Source organism: Ovis canadensis, chromosome 13 (genome assembly GCF_042477335.2).
Source record: "Ovis canadensis isolate MfBH-ARS-UI-01 breed Bighorn chromosome 13, ARS-UI_OviCan_v2, whole genome shotgun sequence".
Lineage (NCBI taxonomy): Eukaryota > Metazoa > Chordata > Mammalia > Artiodactyla > Bovidae > Ovis > Ovis canadensis.
In genome coordinates, this window is record NC_091257.1 from 35,401,232 (window position 1) to 35,424,278 (window position 23,047).

The following is a 23,047-nucleotide window of genomic DNA, read 5'->3' on the forward strand; positions in this document are numbered from 1 at the left end:
ACTCTTGGTGTTGTGCATTCTGTGGGTTTGACAAATATATAAATACATATATCCATCATTACAGTATCATGCAGCATATTTCCACTGCCCTAAAAATTCCTCTGTTCTCTGCTGCTCCATCCCTCACCTGCTCCCAACTATGGGCAAACACTGATCCGTTCATTGTGTGCACAGTGTTTATTGCCTTTGCTGTAAGGTCAGGTAGTTGGGATCATATGCTTTATAGCCATTTCAGATTGGCTTATTTTATTTAGTAATATGCATTTAAGGTTTTTTCGTGGCTTTCATGTGCACTACTTTTTTTGTGCTGATTAATATTCCATTGTTCAATATTCCATATGAAGAAAACAGCTATAAACATCTATGTGCAGGATTTTGTGTGGACATACATTTTTGTTTCCTTTTGGGGTAAATACCAAGGAACATGATCGCTGGATTACATGTAAGATTGTGTGTAATTTTCTAAGAAACTGACAAACTGTGTTCCACAGTGGCTGTACCAGTTCACATACTCACCAGCAATGAATGCAAGTTCCTGTTTCTCCACAGTCTCACCAGCATTTGTTGTCATCAGTGTTCCAGATTTTGATCATTTTAATAGGTGTATGGTGGTATCTCAATGTTGTTTCAATTTGTATTTCCTTGATGATGTACAAACGTGGAGTATCTTTTCATATGCGTATTTGCCAGCTGTGTATCTTCTTTGGTGGTGTGTCAAGTCTTTGGATTATTTTTTAATCAGGCAGTTTATTTTCTTATTGTTGGGTGTTAAGACTTTTTAAATTTTGGATGAGTCCTTTATCAGCTGTGTCTTTCGTAAGTATTTTCTCCCTGTTTGTGGTTTGTCTTCTCATTCTTTTCATGACATTGTCTTTCTAAATTTTAATTGAAGTATAGTTGACGTACAGTATTAGTTACAGGTATACAACATATAATTCTATATTTTATAGATTATGTACCATACAAAGTTATAATATTACCAACTTTATATTCCCTTTGCTGTATATTACATACCTGTGACTTATAAATCAAACACAGACAAATATTGTATGTTGACATTGTCTTTTGCAGAGTAGAAAATTTTAATTTTAATGAAGTCTAGCTTATTAATTATTTCTTTCATAGCTTATGCTTTGGTGTTGTACCTAAAAAGTCTTCACCATACCCAAGGTCATTTAAATTTTCTTCTAAGTTATCTTCTAGGAGTTTTATAGTTTTACATTTTGCATTTAGGATTGTGATCCATTTGAAGTTAATTTTTGTGGAGGATATAAGGTCCGTGTCTAGTCTTCCCTGCATTGGAAGGTGAAGTCTTAAACCACTGGATGCCAGGGGCATCCCTGAATTTTGGTAAAATGGAAAATGGATGTCTTATGTAATATTTATCAGTATTTTTATCTGGAATCACAGGATATAGAGTGAGTAAGACGGAGAAGTAAGGTTGAAGGAGGAGATCATTATTGTCTGTAGTTTGGCTGGTTCTGGCATTAACAAGAGGACAGTGAGTTGATGAAATAATTATTGAATAATTCTATTGGCATAATAAAGTAATTGTAACTTTGATATTGGATAGAATTTTCTGGGGAGAGAGTATAGGCTAAGAGCCAGTGTTTTTAACTGAAATTCTGGCATGGTGACACCACTTGAGGTTTTCCATTCCAGATGAATTATGATATTTAATTACAACTCCTTTGAGAGGCAATTAAATATAATTATAAGTAAGATGAAAAAAAAAGGGTCAAATAGAACCTAAAGAGAGAGACACAATTAGGGAACTCTGACAAAGGAGAAACCTAGTTAAAAAAAGGAGTGGATTTTTAGGGGTGGATGGACTGATAAATGGGCTTGTATTAGGGGGTCCCAACTAAGTATGTCTAACTCAGTAATAGAATCAAGAATATGAGGGGAAATAAAATGAGAAAAAAATTATTTCTGGAAAAAGGAAGGTCACCACTGATGCTTTTAACAAGTGCATTTTGAGTGCCTGGTCTATGCCAGGCATATAGATCCCACAGTAAGTAAAACAGACAGATATCCCTCTCTTCTTGGAACTTGCTTCCAAGTAGAGGAGAGACTGAAACTATGATAAATGAGCAGAGTGCACACTATTTCAGAAGGGGTATACGTTGTAAGAAATAGAGTGGTGTAAAGGCAATCAGGTAATGATGGAGGGGAGGACTTTGAAATTTTAAATAGGATCATCATAGTAGCTCTCAAGGACAAGGTGGTTTAAAGCAGATGGAAGAAGGGAAGGGAAATAAACTGAGAATATCTCCGAGAAAAGATTTTCAGGCAGAAAGCAAGAACAAAGGGATTGAGACAGGAGGCTATCTGGTGAGTCTGAGCAATAGCAAATGATCTGTTTGGCTGGAAGAGAGTGATTGTAAGAAAAAAAGTAAGGGCTTCCCTGGGGGCTCAGGTAAAGAATCTGCCTACCAATGCAGGAGATACAAGTTTGATCCCTGATCAGGAAAGATCCCACATTACTTGAAGCAACTAAGGCTGTGCACCAGAACTATTGAACTTGTGCTCTAGAGCCTGGGAGCTGCAACTGCTGAACCCATGGGCCTCAACTACAGAAGCCTGGGCACCCTTGAGCCCATCTCTGCAACAAGAGAAGCCACCTCAATGAGAAGCCCTTGCACCACAACTAGAGAGCAGATCCCACTTGGCACAGCTAGAGAAAAGACCAATCAGAAACGGACAACCATCACAGCCAAAAATAAATAAATAAATAAAATTCTAAAAAAAAGAAAGGATTTCCTTTAACAAAAGATAAAAATAATAGGAAATGAGGCCAGAGAAATAAACTAATATCTAAAGCTATGCTTCTCAATCTTGACTGCATTTGAAAAGTATTGAAAGAAAGAAATTGAAAGTTTCTCTGTGACCCTCGGGACTGTAGTCCACCAGGCTCCTCTGTCCGTAGGACTCTCTAAGCAAGAATATTAGAGTGGGTTGCCATTTCCTCCTCCAGGAGCTCTTTCCTACCCAGGGAATGGTCTTGCCAGCATTGCAAGCAGTTTCTTTACCATCTGGGACACCAGGAAGGCCCTGATAAGTATTCGGTTGGCCAAAAGTTTCTTTCAGTTTTTCCATAACATCTCATGGAAAAACCTGAACTCTTTGCCCATTCCAATATCTAGAGAGCTTCTAAAGCTCTAGATGCCATGGCCAATTAACACTGCAGTCACTGGAAGTGCAGCCCAGGCATTAGCAATTTCAAAGCTCCCTATGTGATTTTTAATATGAAACCAAGTTTGAATGCCATTCAATTAAGACCTTACAGGGTCATTGTACGGTCACTGGCTTTAAGTGAGTGAGATGGGGAACCACTGTGGCACTTTGCAGAGAGGCTTTCCAGAAACTGACTTAATAGAATCACTCTGCTTATTATTTTGAGACCAGACAGGAGGGTACTAATGCCCATCCATCAGAGAAGACCAGTTCAGTTCAGTTTAGTTGCTCAGTCGTGTCCTATTCTTTGCGACCCCAATGGACTGCAGCACTCCAGGCTTCCCTGTCCATCACCAGCTCCTGGAACTTGCTCAAACTCATGTCCATACAGTTGGTGATGCCATCAAACAATCTCATCCTCTGTCATCCCCTTCTCCTCCCACCTTCAATCTTTCCCAGCATCAGGGTCTTTTCCAATGAGTCAGTTTTTTTGCATCAGGTGGCCAAAATATTGGAGTTTCAGCTGCAGCAGCAGTCCTTCCAGTGAATATTCAGGACTGATTTCCTTTAGCTTAGACTGGTTGGATATCCTTGCAGTCCAAAGACTCTTGTGAGTCTTCTCCAACACCACAGTTCAGAAGCATCAATTCTTTGGTGCTCAGCTTTCTTTATAGTCCAACTCTCACATCCATACATGACTAAAGGGAAAACCATCAGAGAATACCATACAATCCCTATAACAAAGCTGTGTTGATTGATACTTGCAGAACAAGGAAAATGGTTTACTGTGGGGACTTGTGGGGCATTTTAGCAGGAGTGTTAGGAGGAACTTGTTAATGGATTTAGACTTGTGTTGTGTAATTTGTGGAAGGGTTCAAAGAAGTAGGAATTCCCTCTGGAGAGATCAACAACTAAAAGTACAAATCTAGTAAAAGGCAAGGGTAAAATTCCACCTTGGCTTATCTGCTTATAAAGCTTGTGCTCTATCTGTGGCAGAACATGTATAGAGCAGATTTCTGAAACACCACTTTAGAAATCAAAATGTAACATTTTTGCTCAAAAGACAGTTCCATTATAAAGAAAATATTCTGTGTTTAGTTTTCAGTTTAAAAGGAAAAGCACAGTTCAACTTTTTCTCATCTTGTTTCTTCAGTTAATCATATACATACATGTAAGAAGACTCTATCCATACTTCTGGTTTCAGAACCATTGATATTCTTTAAGAAAACCATTTTAGTAAGAGAATAAAGCTTTGAGATGACACTTTTAAACAGTTTAATTTTATTACCATCTGTAGACTGTTGTGTCTATGGGTATTTTTAATGGATACGTTTCCTTTTTCATTTTAGTTTACTACTGAAATTTTTAGTCATTTGTGAATAACATTCTTAACTCTCTTTAAAACTTGAATAAGGTTAACTGAATCTTAGGGATAACCATGTCTTAGACTAGCTCCATCTTAAGTAATAATTCAAGATCACAAGGCCTTACCAGAAATATAAACAAAGAGAACTCCCTACCTTTTGTTGAGTAAGAGCAAAGATTCTGCTTCATCACATTTCCATGGAAAAATGTCTAATAATGTCTCATTTTTTGCTGCTTCCATAGAGCAAGAATAAGCCATGCACAGACATGTAATAAACTCATTATGTTCATCTCCCTAACCTGAACTTATGAGGAACAATTTTTGAGATGATAATTATACTGAATGAATACTCTAGTGGTATAAATACAGAAAATATGATTTGTAAAAAGGCTTACTATTTTTTACCCCGAGTAGACAGACATGAATGATGACTTTTTAAAAAAAGGGTTAACTTTTTTTTCTATCCTGTTAGATTGTTTTTGTATAGGTATTGTATTTCTTTCCTCAGACTAACCTAATGATTTCAGATATTTTCTATTTCTTGAGAAGAGCCCAATTATCTGCGGAGCTAATAAGCTCAGGTTATTTAATTATCATTTATAGGGTTTTTTCATTTACCCAAGATATCCTGTTCCTCAGTCACTTCTGAGTCACTTATATAATTATCTTATCCATTTTAAGATGCAAGGCAAGTCCAGTTTTATATAGTCTCCTATCAGTATCATGTCTTAATGATGCCTTTTTATTACATGATTTTCTAGGCTTACCTTGCAAGTTATCTTATTCCTACATCCTGTTTCCTTGTTAAAATGATATTTTTGATTATTGGGTGGAATAGTCTTGACCTTTCAGAATTCCCTGTGGGAGTTACAGCATTTCTAAGGATTTCTCATCCTTATGGATAAATGAATTAGTAACACTAGGAGCTCAAGCTTTAGGACAAACCTCAAATTAAAAAACATATTAACAATAATTTATTGATTTTTAAAGAATACAAAAGGTTCAAATTTAGCGTTATCTGGTATTTCCATATTTCCTCATTCTTTTCCTTTCCCAAACAGAAATGAAAGACTATTTATAACTAAGTTGGACCATATTTCCATTTCTGACTTGGTATTCCAAGAATGTATTTAATAGTAGTTCCTGTTTTAGATATATAGAAGCCATTGCAACACCTGTTAATAAAATATTTTAGAAGCTATATAGATACAAAAATTTATTAAATTTAAATATTGACATAAGATATAGTAGACTGGAAAGCTTTTAAATGAATATTTTATGTTATTTATCACATATCAATTGGTATCTTATATATACATCTAAATATACACACACGTTTTCTTTGTTTCTTTCAAAAACAATTTACATTAGGAAAAATAACTTTTCACCATTCCACAAATAAAATTCTACCAGAGCATTATGTGCCCATAATTACTGTATACATATTTTAATACAGTTGTCCCCCTTCATCAGTGGTTTCCCTTTCTGTGGTTTCACTTTCATCAAGAGGCTTTTTAGCTCCTCTTCACTTTCTGCCATAAGGGTGGTGTCATCTGCATATCTGAGGTTATTGACATTTCTCCCGGCAATCTTGATTCCAGCTTGTGTTTCTTCTAGTCCAGCGTTTCTCATGATGTACTCTGCATAGAACTTAAATAAGCAGGGTGACAATATACAGCCTTGACGTACTCCTTTTCCGATTTGGAACCAGTCTGTTGTTCCATGTCCAGTTCTAACTGTTGCTTCCTGACCTGCATACAGATTTCTTAAGAGGCAGGTTAGGTGGTCTGGTATTCCCATCTCTTTCAGAATTTTCCACAGTTGATTGTGATCCACACAGTCAAAGGCTTTGACATAGTCAATAAAGCAGAAATAGATGTTTTTCTGGAACTCTCTTGCTTTTTCCATGATCCAGCGGATGTTGGCAATTTGATCTCTGGTTCCTCTGCCTTTTCTAAAACCAGCTTGAACATGAGGGAGTTCACGGTTCACGTATTGCTGAAGCCTGGCTTGGAGAATTTTGAACATTACTTTACTAGCATGTGAGATGAGTGCAATTGTGCAGTAGTTTGAGCATTCTTTGGCATTGCCTTTCTTTGGAATTGGACTGACCTTTCCCGGTCCTGTGGCCACTGCTGAGTTTTCCAAACTTGCTGGCATATTGAGTGTAGCACTTTCACAGCATCATCTTTCAGGATTTGAAACAGCTCAACTAGAATTCCATCACCTCCACTAACTTTGTTCGTAGTGATGCTTTCTAAGGCCCACTTGACTTCACGTTCCAAGATGTCTGGCTCTAGATTAGTGATCACATCATCATGATTATCTGGGCCATGAAGATCTTTTTTGTACAGTTCTTCCATGTATTCTTGCCACCTCTTCTTAATATCTTCTGCTTCTGTTAGGTCCATACCATTTCTGTCCTTTATCGAGCCCATCTTTGCATGAAATGTTCCTTTGGTAACTCTAATTTTCTTGAAGAGATCTCTAGTCTTTCCCATTTCTGTTGTTTTCCTCTATTTCTTTGCATTGATCGCTGAAAAAGGCTTTCTTGTCTCTTCTTGCTATTTGGAACTCTGCATTCAGATGCTTATATCTTTCCTTTTCTCCTTTGCTTTTCGCCTCTCTTCTTTTCACAGCTATTTGTAAGGCCTCCCCAGACAGCCATTTTGCTTTTTTGCATTTCTTTTCCATGGGGATGGTCTTGATCCCTGTCTCCTGTACAATGTCATGAACCTCATTCCATAGTTCATCAGGCACTCTATCTATCAGATCTAGACCCTTAAATCTATTTCTCACTTCCACTGAATAATCATAAAGGATTTGATTTAAGTCATACCTGAATGGTCTACTTTTCCCTACTTTCTTCAATTTAAGTCTGAATTTGGCAATAAGGAGTTCAAAAACACTGGTGAAAGAAATCAAAGAGGACAGTAATAGATGGAGCAATATACCATGTTCGTGGATGGGAAGAATCAATACAGTGAAAATGAGTATACTACCCAAAGCAATCTACAGATTCAATGAAATCCCTATCAAGCTACCAGTGGTATTTTTCCCAGAGCTAGAACAAACAACTTCACAATTTGTAAGGAAATACAAAAAACCTTGAATAGCCAAAACAATCTTGAGAAAGAAGAACGGAACTGGTGGAATCAACCTGTCTGAGTTCAGGCTCTACTACAAAGCCACAGTCATCAAGACAGTATGGTACTGGCACAAAGACAGAAATATAGATAAATGGAACAAAATAGCCCAGAGATAAATCCACATACATATGGACACCTTATCTTTGACAGAGGAGGCAAGAATGTACGATGGAGTAAAGACAATCTTTTTAACAAGCGGTGCTGGGAAAACTGGTCAACCACTTGTAAAAGAATGAAACTAGAACACTTTCTAACACCATTCACAAAAATAAACTCAAAATGGATTGAAGATCTAAACGTAAGACCAGAAACTATAAAACTCCTAGAGGAGAACATAGGCAAAACCCTCTCTGAAATAAATCATAGCAGGATCCTCTATGATCCACCTCCCAGAATACTGGAAATAAAAGCAAAAATAAACAAATTGGATCTAACTAAAATTAAAAGCTTCTGCACAACAATGGAAACTATAAGCAAGGTGAAAAGACAGCCTTCTGAATGGGAGAAAATAATAGCAAATGAAGCAACTGACAAACAACTAATCTCAAAAATATACAAGCAACTTATGCAGCTCAATTCCAGAAAGATAAATGACCCAATCAAAAAATGGGCCAAAGACCTAAATAGACATGTCTCCAAAGAAGACATAGAGATGGCTAACAAACACATGAAAAGATGCTCAACATGACTCATTATCAGAGAAATGCAAATCAAGACCACAATGAGGTACCATCTCACACCAGTCAGAATGGCTGCGATCCAAAAGTCTGCAAGCAATAAATGCTGGAGAGGGTGTAGAGAAAAGGGAACCCTTTTACACTGTTGGTGGGAATGCAAACTAGTACAGCCACTATGGAGAACAGTGTGGTGATTCCTTAAAAAAACTGGAAATTGAAATGCCTTATGACCAAGCAATCCCACTGCTGGGCATACACACTGAGGAAACCAGAATGGAAAGAGATATATGTACCCCAGTGTTCATCACAGCACTGTTTATAATCGCTAGGACATGGAAGCAACCTAAATGTCCATTAGCAGATGAATGTATAAGAAAGCTGTGGTACATATACACAATGGAGTATTACTCAGCCATTAAAAAGAATACATTTGAATCCATTCTAATGAGGTGGATGAAACTGGAGCTGATTATACAGAGTGAAGTAAGCCAGAAAGAAAAATACCAATACAGTATACTAACACATATATATGGAATTTAGAAAGATGGTAATGATAACCCTGTATGCAAGACAGCAAAAGAGACACAGGTGTATAGAACAGACTTTTGGACTTTGAGGGAGAGGGAGAGGGAGAGGGTGGGATGATTTGGGAGAATGGCATTGAAACATGTATACTGTCATGTAAGAAACAAATCACCAGTCTTGGTTCAATACAGCATGCTTGGGGCCGGTGCACTGGGATGACCCAGAGAGATGATATGGGGAGAGAGGTAGGAAGGGGGTTCAGGATTGGGAACTTGTGTACACCTGTGGCAGATTCATGTCAATGTATGGCAAAACCAATAAAGTGCTGTAAAGTAAAATAAAAATAAATAAATAATGAAAAAAAAGGAAATAAAAAATTCTAGAACTTCTAGTTATGGAAGATTTTTTTGGGACACCCTCTGAGAACAACTAGAAATAAAATAAAAAAGATGTTTATAAATCACTTGAATCCATTGAAGATGTAAAAAGGGACAAATTAAGTGACCAGTGAGATATAAGCCCTGATAACGGAACCTGGTGTTTAGTACCACTTCATATGCCAACACAGAACTGGTAGTTGAGAATTATTGTATAGAAATTTGGAAGTCTTGTTAGACAAGGGAACATGTTGGAGTCCAGGCTTAGTATACTAAATATGGGTTGGTAAACTCTGCAGTTTTGTTTGCAGTGCCTAAAATCTGTATCTAAGAGATCTGTGTGAACTGCAAGGTATGGTTCCTCAGAGTCTCAAACCCAATTCCAAATACCCTCAATCTCTGAAGTTAGTTTTGTGTAATCTTCGAATATTATTTACTCTTCATGCCCACAGAAACAAACATAAATCTTACTGAAAAAAGGTAATATCTTAGGTCCCAAATTATTTTACCTTTTATTATGTATAGTGTCAAGCACTTAGACACCAATGAGGTGAGGCCACAGGAAAGAAAAAGCTCAATTAAAACTGAAACCAAACAAAAATCCCTCCAGATAAAGCAGTTATCAGACATTGAATTGAGACTATGCTCAAAGTTTAAAAAAAAAAAAAGCTGAGAATTTGAGCAGATAATTAGAAGACATAAAAAAGAACTAAATGAAATTTCTAAATTCCAACAATAAAATAATCAAAATTCAGAACTCATCAATGGTTTATCAGCATACTATACACAGCTAATGAGATAAGGGAATTAGACTTTAGATCGGGAGAAAAGGTGAAGTAAAATAAAGTGATTGAAACTACAGAAAAAGACAAAAAGCATGTGAGAGCAGTGAGAATTTCTAGTGTTATATATTTGGAGTCCCAGAAAAAGAAAAAAAAAAAACAAGACAGTGTTCATAGAGAGTTTAGCTAAGAGCTTTCAAATTGAAAAGGATACAAAACCATATTTCAAGAAGCCCTATGGGCATGAAAACAATAAAAATGAAAACCATGTGGGGACATCATAGTGAAATTGCTAAAAATCTATAACAAAGTGAAACATTTTTAAAACAGCTAGAAAAAAGTATAAATCACTGTCAAAGATTGACTATTAGACTTTTGTAATGGAAACAGTGGAAACCAGAAGAAAATGGAAAGTTATCTCCAGAGTGTTTGGAGAAATCAGCCATCAGTCTCTACTCAATACATGAGTTTTCTATTGCTAGTTCACTAACTACCACAAACTTAGTTTCTTAAGGCAACTTTTATTTACTATCTCTTAGTTCTGTAGGTTGGAAGTCCATATCCATTGCCTCCCCCGTTATCCACATCCCCCCTCCAGACTAGGACATTTGTTTACCATTGACAAGGTGTGTATTTAATTTGAAGTGAAGTGAAGTCGCTCAGTCGTGTCCGACTCTTTGCGACCCCATGGACTGTAGCCTACCAGGCTCTTCTGTCCATGGGATTTTCCAGGCAATAGTACTGGAGTGGATTGCCATTTCCTTCTCCAGGGGATCTTCCCGACCCAGGGATCGAACCTGGGTCTCCTGCATTGTAGACAGACGCTTTACCGTCTGAGCCACCAGGGAAGTCCTATTTAATTTGAGAAGGTTTCATCTGATTATTATGTCTCTGATCAGTCAAATTGAGTTTTTAAATGTGTGTAGAAATCTAAATATATAGAAACAAAGTATACTAACAAGGCATATTTGAATTTTAACAGCATAATTGCCTCCTAAGTCTCTTCAAAGATAAAGATTTTTATCTGAGAACTACAGAATTGCTGCAGTAGTTTCTTAAATTTTACTACTGTTTGAATATTCATTTATTTCCATGGCAATATATCCCATGATAGTAGATGACAAAGTTCCATTTTCAGGGATCTATGTGGGATAGATATTATACAGTAGCAACAACTTATTTTCTTTCTATATGTGCATAACAAAACTCCTGGATCCTATTTTTGGGATTGTCTGAAATAGGAATCAAAAGTATTTGCTTTCTTTGGGATTGAAATAGCATCTACATACTGGAATCTATGCATATTTATGGGTTATTTGTATTGGTAGAGATGGCTTTTGAAAATACAAAGAGTTAAATTTTCTTAGCATTTGTCCCTAGTTTGTCATATTTATCACTATTGTTTGTCACTTTTGAATAGCACTTAATTTTGCTTTCTAGACTTTATTTGAAAATCTTTATTCTAACTGTAGCAATTGTCTCTCCATTTTGATGATTTCTATTTGTCTCTTGAAATATAATTATTGCTTGCTTATTAAAGTTGATGCAACATTTTCAAAATATTTTTAAATGTATTCATGCCTTCTCATTGACTTTTGATAACATTTGAAAGTATTCTATTGGCCATATTTTGGGCCAGAAGACCTGATAGAAAACATATTTTTGAAATCTAGAATCTTAAAACAATAAAAAAATTTTATTATGTTACTAGTCACCATTTCCCATGTGGAAGGAGCATTTTCAAAATTAAACATAACTTATTGTTAGATAAAATTGCCTTTACCATGTAAAATTTTATAATTTCATTGAGTGATTTACTTTATACTTTTATCTCTTAAATATACTGATTACTTTCCAAATTGTTTTTTTAAAGGAAGATCTGTGCAGTTTATTACTGTGTCCTTGGATAAAAATATCCAGCACCAAGGATCCCAATGTAATAATCATCAATGGGGCAAATCTTATTTTTCACTGGAGTCTGTAGTAACACCTAAACATCCGCACTAAGCAAATTCAGATCATGCCTTTTTGGTTTATCCTTTTCCAATCTAATGACAATTAAAAGTTACTGTCAACAGTTGCAGAAAAATATTAGAGTAGAAGCCAGAATATTTGATTTCAATCAGTCTCTACGACTTTCTACCTATGTGACTTTGGTTAAGTTAAAAGCTTTCCTAAACCTTCTTTCTTCCTCTGTAAAACAACAATAATAATACCTTCTCCACATAACTATTGTGAAACTTAGATTTATGTAAAGGCTACTGTATAGGGTCTGTTCCCTTAGGTATTCACTACGTATTAGTTTTAATTCCACACTACTGTTATTAAAACTTCCCCTTCTTTCCCTTTTACTTTTTTCTTCTCTTCCTCCTCCAGAATGCCTTTATGGAAATTAACTGTTTCTCTTCCTTTTTACTTGAAAAGTAGGTCATATTATTTTGCCTTGTGCCTATTAGGTGATACATTTGATGCTTTGGGAAATAGTAACTCTACAAATATCAGAAGTGAACATTAATGTTAAAAATCATGGATTTTTCAAATATTAAATTTTTTAGAAGTAGTTTTTCATGGTTTGGTTTAAAGTAGTCTATAGGAACAATGAAACCTTCCAGATAATGTGATAACAGAGAAACTAGCATAAGTATCAGGATAAATTAGACCTTTGCAGTTCTATAAGCAATGTGGCCAAATGATGCTGTTTCTTTTCTTTTTTTTTTTTTAAGGTTTCTTTCTTCCTCTTCTTTTTTTTTTTTTTCTTGGATGAGGATAGTTTTTTAAAGTCTTTATTGCATTTGTTACCATATTGCTTCTATTTTTATGTTTTGGTTTTCTTCACTGCGAGGCATGTGGGATCTTAACTCCCTGACCAGGGATCGAACCTGCACCTCCTTGCATTGTAAAGTGACATCTTAACCACTGGACTGCCAGGGAAGTCCCAAAGCTATTTGTTAGAAAAATATTTGGAAAATATTCTTAAGTTGTTGATTCTACCTATCAGTTTTCCGTTTTTTTTTTTTTTTTTTGAGGGGATCAGATAGCATCCTTTTCTTCCTCAAATAAAACTTTACTTAGGGAAATGTGACAAGGTGATTCCATTGAACTCTGGCTACCCTTTAAACACGTGATCACCTTCAAGAGTCTACTGAAAAGCTGTGTTTTTGTTTTTCAGTTACCGAATGTGACTTTGAAACAGATAGCTGTGGTTGGTTTGAAGCAGTCCATGGTGATGATTTTGAGTGGACCTGGAGCTCTAGAAGTAACCTCTCTGCTGAATTTGAGGATCAGGCTCCACCTCGGGATCACACTCACAACACATCTCAAGGTAAGATGCCTGTAGAGGTTCTCCAAACTTACCCACTTTCCCCAGCTAATGATGGTTTGACCTAATGATTTGTCAGCTTAATGATGGTGTGAAAGAGATCACATTCAATAGAAACTATACATCACATTTTGAATTCTGACCATTTCTGGGATAATGATACACCTGTGATGCTCTCTTCTGATGCTGGGAAGAGGCAGAGATGTGGCTCCCAGGCAGCCACGTGATCATCATGATGGACAATCGAACAGTTACAGCTGTTCTGGTTTTCACTTCCAGTAGAGCATTCAATAAATCACATGAAATATTCAACACTGTAGTATGAAATAGGCTTTGTGTTAGATGATTTTGTCTAACTGTGGGCTAATGTAAGTGGTCTAAGCAAGGTTAAGGGAGGCAAGGTCAAACTGTGATGTAAGTCAGGTGTATCAAATGCCTTTTGAACTTCAATATTTTCCTTAAAAAAACTTTTTATTTACATAGGGTTGATTTACAGTGTTGTGTTAGTTACAGGTATACAGCAAAATGAATCAGTTATACATATATCTGATGTATGTATTTTAAAATACACATTTTTTTTAAAAAAAACTTCATTTTACATTAGAGTATGGTCAATTAATAGTGTTGTGATAGTTTCAGGTGGACAGCAAAAGGACTCAGCCGTACATCTACATGTATCCATTCTTCCCCCAAACACCTCTCCCATCCAGGCTACCACCTGACACTGAGCAGAGTTCCCTGTGCTATATACAGTAGGTCCCTGTTATCCATTTTAAACAGAGCAGAGTGTATATGTCTATATCCACTCTTTTTTTAGTTTCTTTCCCCATATAGGCCATTACAGAGTATTGAGTAGAGTTCTTCTGTGCTATGACTTTGGTATTTTTAACTTATGATGGGTTTATGAGACATAACTTCATCTTAAATCAAGGGAGATCTGTACTTCAATTTACTTTTGCTTAAGTCTGAGGAGAAAAAGAGAAGCAGTCAAGTTCTATGATACTACAACATAGGACAGTGTGGAGTAGGAAATGGCAACCCACTCCCACATTCTTGTCTGGGAAATCCCATGGACAGAGGAGCCTGGTGGGCTACAGTCCAGGGGGTCAACAAAGAGTTGGACCCAACCAAGCAACTAAACAATAATAGAAGAGTTGAATATTATCTATTGTACTTATGTTGTCAAAAAAGAAATTATCCTTTATGGGTTTTTGGGGGATGGAGTATAGATATATTTTTGACTGAATTAATGGAAACTGCCGGTTGTTTTGGCATCATTTTGGCCCAGCTCTAGATAATAGTTGAGTGCTCATAAAGGAAAATTTGCTAACAATCACTATTATTGATTTTTAATTGTTGTATAGTCTTCAGTGTAGGGGTTACAGACAGATGTCTCATTTTAGAATTTAGTAGGTTAAGTTATGATTTCTTCTTATTTTCCAATAGGGCACTTTATGTTCATTCTGAAGAAAAGCAACAGCTTATCACAAATTGCTAAACTCCTGAGCCCAACTTTCAGCCAGACAGGACCTGGATGCACTCTTTCCTTCTGGTAAATATTGAAAACAATGGTCAATTACTCTAGCAGCCTGGTAGTTGTAAGCATAGTCCTGCATATACTTGATGCTGTAATTTTTCCTATAATTTGGCTTTATTTAAAAAATAGCTATTGTATTAGATCCATACATTTAGCATTTTACTTAGGAGCACATTATCAATATGTATAATGTTCTTTCTTAAAATAAAAAGGGCTCTTCCTCCAACAGTGGATTATAATTAACTCTGCTTCCTGGGTTCTGGACTGAACTCCTTGAGAAAGGATCTCAGGGTCCTGAGAGTCAGAGGATGCACCTGAGCAGATAAGCTCTTTCAAATAGGTGGCCACAGTATTAAATAAAGGCATCTATTGTGATAACTCATTTTTGATTGACTGTTGACTGAGTAAAAGTCACACAATTAGTCTTTTCCAGAAATCATTTCCATTTCTTGTGTTTGTTCTCTTTCAGGTTTTATAACTATGGCCTATCAGTGGGGGCAGCTGAGTTACAGCTACACATGGAAAATTCCAGCGAGTCCACGGTACTCTGGAGAGTATTGTATAACCAGGGTGACCAGTGGTCACAGGTAGTTGTTCAGCTTGGACGTCTTACTCAGCCCTTCCATTTGTTGATACATAAAGTCAGTCTTGGCATTTATGTTGGTGTCTCAGCGATTGATGATATCAGATTTGAAAACTGTCTTCTTCCACCCCCCTCGAAGAGCTGCGAAGGGCCAGATCATTTCTGGTGCCTGCACACTAGGACTTGTGTAAAAAGACTTCAATTATGCGATCTGGTGGATGATTGTGGTGATTATACTGATGAAGCCAATTGTGGTAAGTATCTTTCTTTCTGGTCCCTCTTACTAATTTTTAAAATATCTATTTACTTAAACTGAAAGATAATTGCTTTAAGAAATTGTGCTGGTGGTGGTGGTTTATTTGCTAAGTCATGTCTGACTTTTTGTGGGCCCATGGATTGTAGCCTGCCATGCTCCTCTGTCCATGGGATTTTCCAGGCAAGAATACTGGAGTGGGTTGCCATTTCCTTCTCCAGGGGATCCTCCCAACCGGGATCAAACCTGTGTATCCTTCATTTCAAGCAGATTATTTATCGACTGAGCCACTAGGGGGAAGCTCCATGATATTGTGTTGGTTTCTGCCATGAATGAATCAGCCATGGGTATACATTTTGATGGTGGTGAGCTTGATCAGTTCATTGTTTTCCTAGTCCATCAAGACAAAGGCCCTAAGCATTGTTCCAAAGTTGAATGAATGTTTTGTGTGATTAGTCAGCCATCAGTATTTATTATGTAGATTTATGAACTAGATACTAGAGATACAGTGATGAGCGCAATTACACAGAGTCCCTGACCCCATGGGGCTTACAGTCTCATTGAGGAGATAGATATTATTCACATATTTTAAAAAATAAATGTAAAATGACAGGAGCTTAGACAGGACTTCACAGATGCTGTGACTTTATATAATTATGGCTTTGGACTTTCTAGAGATGGTGACTTAACTGAGATCTGAAAAATAGTGAGTAAATGAAGATGTGCAAAACCCTGATGCATGACCACACAGCAGCTGCAAGATACCCATATGGCTAGAGCAAAGCATTGAGGGAGAACTAGGATGCAACATAAAGATGGAGATGAAGGGGGAGGCCAGGTTATCAGATCTTTGTAGACCATTTTAAGGAAGTTTTTCCCCATTTGAAGGTTTTTAAGAAGGAAGGTAATATAATAAAATTGATTTTAAAATTTAAGATTTAGAAATGTCACTGGATACACTGGATACAGTGTAACGAGTGGATTAGAGGAAACTGGATCATACTTATTAGGAGTCTGTAGCAGTAGTTCTCAGGAGAGGGGTTGGCAGCCTCTCTCCAGTGACAGTGGTGGAGATGCAGTGGCTAAAGTTTGCGGGGGGGACCTTTAGGAGGGACATTAGATGATGTCTTAGATATAGGGAGCAGAGAGTGAGATGTTAAAGTCCCGAATTTCTGATTTAAATTACCAAAAAGTTGATGGTATCTGATGATTATGTACCTCTTGCAGTTTAATTATTAAACCTGGTTCCTGGTAGTGCCGGCTGCATTTGTTTCTGAAAATGAATCGCAAGCTAAGAGAGGTTTTTCTTTTTTAATTACCAAAATATATCAAGAAAAGTTTGCATTTTTCTTTGTCCAGAAATAGCAACGATCGTTAAAATTCAGTCTATGTTCCTATTAAATTGGAAGGCTTGTCATAAAGCAAAGGAAAGCCATCAAATACTTGGAACATCATAGGAAACATTACACTGAGAAATTTCCATATAAATATTGTGGAGAATTTTGCACATATGTGGTGTTTAATACAGTCAAGCACATTAAAGTCAGAATTGCCATGCAGCTTGTTACACAACTAATAACTTTAGTGCATATAAATGAAATTGATGATTTCGACCAATGGCTGTTATAAGAAGCATTGCTTGTCCTAAAAGTGATTTATTTTTTGCAAATTTCAAAAGCCTTTTCATCTTTTTCACTCACTTCAAACCCCACTCCTTGAAAAATGCTGATCTATTACTAAAGATAAGCCAATTATCCTTCAAACTTCACAGTATTAACTGAGTAGAATAAGATTTTGGAAGTATCGCTGTAATACTAAAATACTTCTTCTGACTAAATATTAATGAGAGGAAACCATAGTGACTATCACTTTCGCTCATAGCCTTCCATCTAGAAGTAGTAATTTTTAAAAATATTTTTAATTGGATGATAATTTCTTTACAATGTTGTGCTGGTTTCTGCTGTACAACACTGTGAATCAGCCATAAGAATATACATAGACATCGTAATTTTTTTTTTAATGGAGACTTTTTATTTTTATTTTTTAGCTTTTATTTATTTTTATTTTTTGGCTGTGCGATGTGGCATGCAGGATGTTAGTTCCCTGATCAGGGATCAAACCCGTGCCCCCTACAGTGGAAGTGTGGAGTTTTAATCACTGGATCACCAGGGAAGTCCCTAGATTTAGTACTTTATTAACATAGAATGCATTAGTCATCCAGAAATCAATGCTGTATTTCCTGAAGTATGTGTGGAACGTGGTCTTTCATTTAAGGGTGGGGCTATATGCCTTCCTTTTTGAAATAAAGATTGAGCATGCAGTCAGTCTGAAGACAGGCAATGTGAAAAAATCTGTTGGCTTTAGTGCCAGTTTTATGTCAAAAACACAGTTGCTTGACATCCCCCTTCTGCTGCACAGCCCCAAACTGACACTTGCTGAGGACCTGCGGGGCCCAGTTCACGTCACAGCTGCGCTTGATTAGTCACAAGTGAGGAAATATCAAAGGAAAGCTCATCTCCCGTTTGACATTTACTCTCTTGGTTCCCTTCATTAGGTCTAAGCTCCTGTTCTCTAGGTTTCGAGACAGATGATTTGTTCTTGCCTGGCTGCGTTTACTCACATATGCTTTTATTTATTATTTCAGAATATTTGTTCACCTTTGGCGCCAAGTGCCGTTAGTAAGATGAATAGAGGACAGGTGACATTTGTCTTTCAAAAATATTAACTTATGTAAATGAAGTTAAAATGTGGAGTCTTCATTGATTCTAAATTAACATTACCCAAATAATGTTAAATGTATATTCTATCCCATTTATTCTAAAAAAGTACTTGGTGTCAACAGAATTGTCACATCTTGAAAAATGAATACATTCCAGTGTTATCCTACAAATGTAGGTAGAGTGTTGAGTGGATAAGGGACTGACCAATTCTTTAAAAACACTTTGAGTTCTTCTACTGACTGAAGAGAGTTAAAAGTTTAAAAGCACCGGGATTTCCCCGGTGGTCCAGTGGCTAAGACGCCATGCTCCCAATGCGGGGGGCCTGCGTTCAATCCCTGGGCAGGGAACTAGGTCCCACATGCTGCAGCTAAGCATTTGCATGCCACAACTAAGACCTGGAAAAGCCAAACAAATAGATAAAGAAAAGATTTTAAAGCATCAGCTCAAAGGAGCTACAACCCAGTGAGTAGAAAAGATTACCACTGAGGGGACACAGCTAACAACTGATGAGACACACAGCATAGGAGGCAGCGATAGAGAAAGAGGGAGAGGTGAGATGTTTAGGGCATGCTGACAAATTAGTACATGCCAAGGGGAAAGACAGTTGTGGATGAACAGGAAGTTATTTTAATTTGGAAATGGTAAAGCTTGAAAGATAGAGTTTAGATTTAAGTTGAGATTAAATAAGTAAATATGAAAGGATTTTGAATAGAGAAGAAAAATGATAAGCGACCATTGAAATATGGTCATTGTGGTACAAAGGAGGGATATTTGGAACTGAGGTGGGATGGATCCAGAGAGAAGAATTCAATTTCAGAGTGAAGTCTGGAAAACACCTGCCTCAGAATCATCTTGGGTGCTTATTAAAAATTGGGCTTCCTTCCATACCTGACATAGTGTTTGTACAGGACTTTACCAAGGAGTAAACAACTTTACCATTCACCCCAGGCCATTCCAAAAGATTGAGAACTAGTATGATTCTTGTCAGCAGTACAAGTTAGAACCACCAAGGGAGCTAGTAAAATATCCTCTCAGTTGATGGGTACACAATTTGGACCAATTAAATCAACATATCTGGAGCTGAATTTGAACTTTAATTTTTCTAATGTTCACTGGTGATTGGAACACTCAGCTGAAGTTGAAATCCATGGAGACAGAAATTTGTTGCGGTGAGCCAGCTGTGGGTAAGGTTGAGATAGTGCTACAGGGCAGGGGATGGGTATAAAAAGCATTTGGAAAATAATGGCCAAAGTGATTCCACCTCCATCTATAAAATATTATTGCTTGATGTATTAGCTAAGATTTACTTTTCTTAAAAGTTTGCTCTGCTGCTGCTGCTAAGTCACTTCAGTCATGTCCAACTCTGTGTGCTCTAATGTTGCTTTAAAAAAGATTAGAATGGTGTACCTTGGCAGAAGCAAAGTAGCAACTGGTATTCTCATTCATAGTTATTTTGGTCCTTAATGATCTTTTGATTTTATTTAATGCCCATTTCAGTACCCGAACTTCAGTGTAACTTTGAAAATGGAATTTGTAACTGGGAACAAGATACAGAAGATGATTTCGACTGGACTCGGTACCAGGGCCCAACATCAACGCTTAATACAGGGCCGATGAAGGATAACACTTTGGGCACAGCTCAAGGACACTATCTGTACATTGAATCTTCTGAACCACAGGTTTTCCAGCACCGAGCTGCTCTGCTCAGCCCGATCCTTAATGCCACTGATGCGGAGGGCTGCACCTTCCGCTTGCACTACCACATGTTCGGAAAGCACATTTATAGGCTGGCCGTCTACCAGCGAGTCTGGAACAACACAAGAGGACAGCTGCTGTGGCATATATTTGGGAATCAAGGCCCCATTTGGATACGGAAATCTCTCAGCCTTTTCAGCAGGCAGCCTTTTCAGGTATGGACAATGGCTTTCACAAGGTATATTCAAAGTGGTGTCAGAACGTTTAAGGAATATGAAAGATCTCTATGTTCTTGAATTAAAAGTGAAGTTTTTGGTCAGTTAGCTAGACTCGCATTTATCATTTAATTAAAGGTGTACCCAAACTTGTTAGGTTTCCTTCCTCCTTGACTACCTCCAGTAACATGTGATTGAAATTTCTATAGGTGGACACATGGCATTGAACACAGCTGTAGGTTCTTCCAATCTAAGTCATTGTGCTGAAATGAAAAACCTGGAGGAGAAAAAAAAGAGTTTGGCTCAATCTCTAATCTTCTGCCAAAAGTTCAGACTCTTAAATTTGTTATTTTGAATCTCTCATTCCCTCAGATTTTGTAAGTAAGGAGCAAAAATCCAGGAAGAGAGCAAACATTTTTGGAAGAGCTATTCTGGGGCAGAACCAGACTTTGAATCTAGGTTTCCTTCCTCTCGATGGAATATTCTTTAAATCTTTCCTACCTTCTCCTAAAAGTCAGTGTTTCAATAGCAAGTTCAAATGCTTATGTGCTTTTACAGTTTTGTAAAGGGCTTTGGCATACTTTGTTTGATTCAGCAATTCCCTGAAGTGGGTAAGTCAAAGATTCTTTTTGCCAGTTTTATAGAAGGGAAAAACTGAAGTTGTTTTTTGTGCCATGCTTAGTCAGTCAGTCCTGTCTGACTCTTTGCAACCCCATGGATTATAGCCCATTAGGCTCCTCTGTCCATGGGGATTCTCCAGGTAGGAAGACTAGAGTGGGTTGCCATGCCCTCCTCCAGGGGATCTTCCTAACACAGGGATCAAACCCAGGTCTCCTGCATTGCAGGTCAATCCCTTACCATCCGTGCCACCAGGGAAGCCCAAGAACAGTAGGGTGGGTAGCCTATCCCTTCTCCAGGTGATCTTCCCTTCCCAGGGATCAAGCCAGGGTCTCCTGCGTTGCAGGCGGATTCTTTACAAGCTGAGCTCCTGGCCAGATAGATGGTGAGCAGAAAAATAGGGACGTGTTCTAGAACCCACAATGTCTATTTAATTCATGCTCATTGTGTTTCTTTGTTGTTGTTGTTGTTTCATAATGCATTTTTTTTACTCTGCTTAATAAAAGAATTTTATTTAGTTTTGGCCCTGCTGGATCTTCATTGCTGCACAGGCTTTTTTCTAATTGCAGTGAGTGGGAGTTACTCTCTAGCTAAGGTCTGCAGGCTTCTCATTGCCTTGGCTTCTCTTGTTGCAGCGCATGGGCTGCAGAGTGTGTGGGCTTCCGTAGCTGTAGCACATGGGCTCGGTAGTTGTGGCTCCCAGGCTAGAGAGCACAGGCTCAATCATTGTGGTGCACAGGCTTAGGTGCCTCATGGCATGTGGGATCTTCCCTGATCAGGGATTGAACCTGTGTCTCCTGCATTGGCAGGCAAATTTCTTGCCACTGAGCCACTGGGGAAACCCTCGTTCTCTTTCTGATGTATCATATAGCCTGTTGTATGTAGGAGTGTTGAATATTTGTTTTTCCCTCTGGCCAAGTAGACATGCATATAATATATTGGAAGAAACTTCTTACCTATACTGGCTAAATCTTTTTTTTTTTTTTTTGCATATTCTAAACTTCTCAGTTACCCCAATTGAAAGCACTATCTTTATCTAAATGTCTCTAGTAAAGAGTTTTACAGCCCAGAACTTAGCTGCAGGCCACCTGAGCTTCTAACCGTCATAGATATACATTGAATGTGGCTCAGTAGAGAACACATCGGGGTTGGTGTTTTGTCCTGATAGACATAAGATGACATCATGAAACCTAGTCTGCAAGGTGCAGAGTGATATCTTGCTGTCCAGCCCAGTAGTAAGATCCATATAATCATGTGGAATGAAATTGAAGGGGTTTTTTTGATTTTTATTTGATAATTGCTCATCCACTTCAAGTTAATTCTTAATGTCTAATCAGGTCAGTTGTAATTTGGCCTTAACTAGAGAAGGAAGTGACAACCCACTCCGGTGTTCTTGCCTGGAGAATCTCAGGGACAGAGGAGCCTGGTGGGCTGCCGTCTATGGGGTCGCAGAGTCGGACACGACTGACGCGGTTTAGCAGCAGCAGTATTTAAATGGATAAACTTTCCTTGTGATGTTTACTGAAGAATTGCTCTTCAGTTATAGAATTGAGCTTATGGTTTCTGGAAGGGGATGGATGGGGAGAAGGGATTGTTAGGAAGTTTGGGTTATACACACTGCTGTATTTTAAGTGGATAACCAACAAGGATCTACTGTATAGCACATGGAACTCTGCTCAGTGTTACATGACTGTCTGGATGTGAGAGGAGTTTGGGGGAGAGTGGAGTCCCTTTGCTGTCCACCTGAAACTATCCCAACAGTGTTAATCAGTTATATCCCAGTACAAAATAAGAAATAAAATAAAAAGAATTGGTTTTCAGGAGAACATCAGCCTTGTAAGGGAGTGGTTTCAGAGTCAGATGACCATTGAACTAACCAAAATTCCTTTGGTTATGAATCTAAAGCATCAATATTGAGGTTTGAAACCCAACCTGAATTACACAGAGTACTCTATTTGATTTTATCCAAGGGTTCTTTTTTTTTTTTAATGAATTTTAGGCATGAAGAGACGAAATCAGAGATTCTGCATGCTGTATAGATTAATGATTTAATA

The 23,047-nt window shown here is 37.5% G+C and overlaps 1 protein-coding gene across 1 annotated transcript in view; it reads left to right on the plus strand.

The window, feature by feature from the left end:
* Positions 1–23,047, plus strand: part of MALRD1 (MAM and LDL receptor class A domain containing 1) — a 595,589-nt gene that overhangs the window by 111,632 nt on the left and 460,910 nt on the right. Inside the window, exons 15-18 of the mRNA XM_069547391.1 lie at positions 13,223–13,375; positions 14,819–14,924; positions 15,379–15,746; positions 19,963–20,375. Coding sequence (XP_069403492.1) covers positions 13,223–13,375; positions 14,819–14,924; positions 15,379–15,746; positions 19,963–20,375 — 1,040 coding nt within the window. The remainder of the gene's footprint in view (positions 1–13,222; positions 13,376–14,818; positions 14,925–15,378; positions 15,747–19,962; positions 20,376–23,047) is intronic.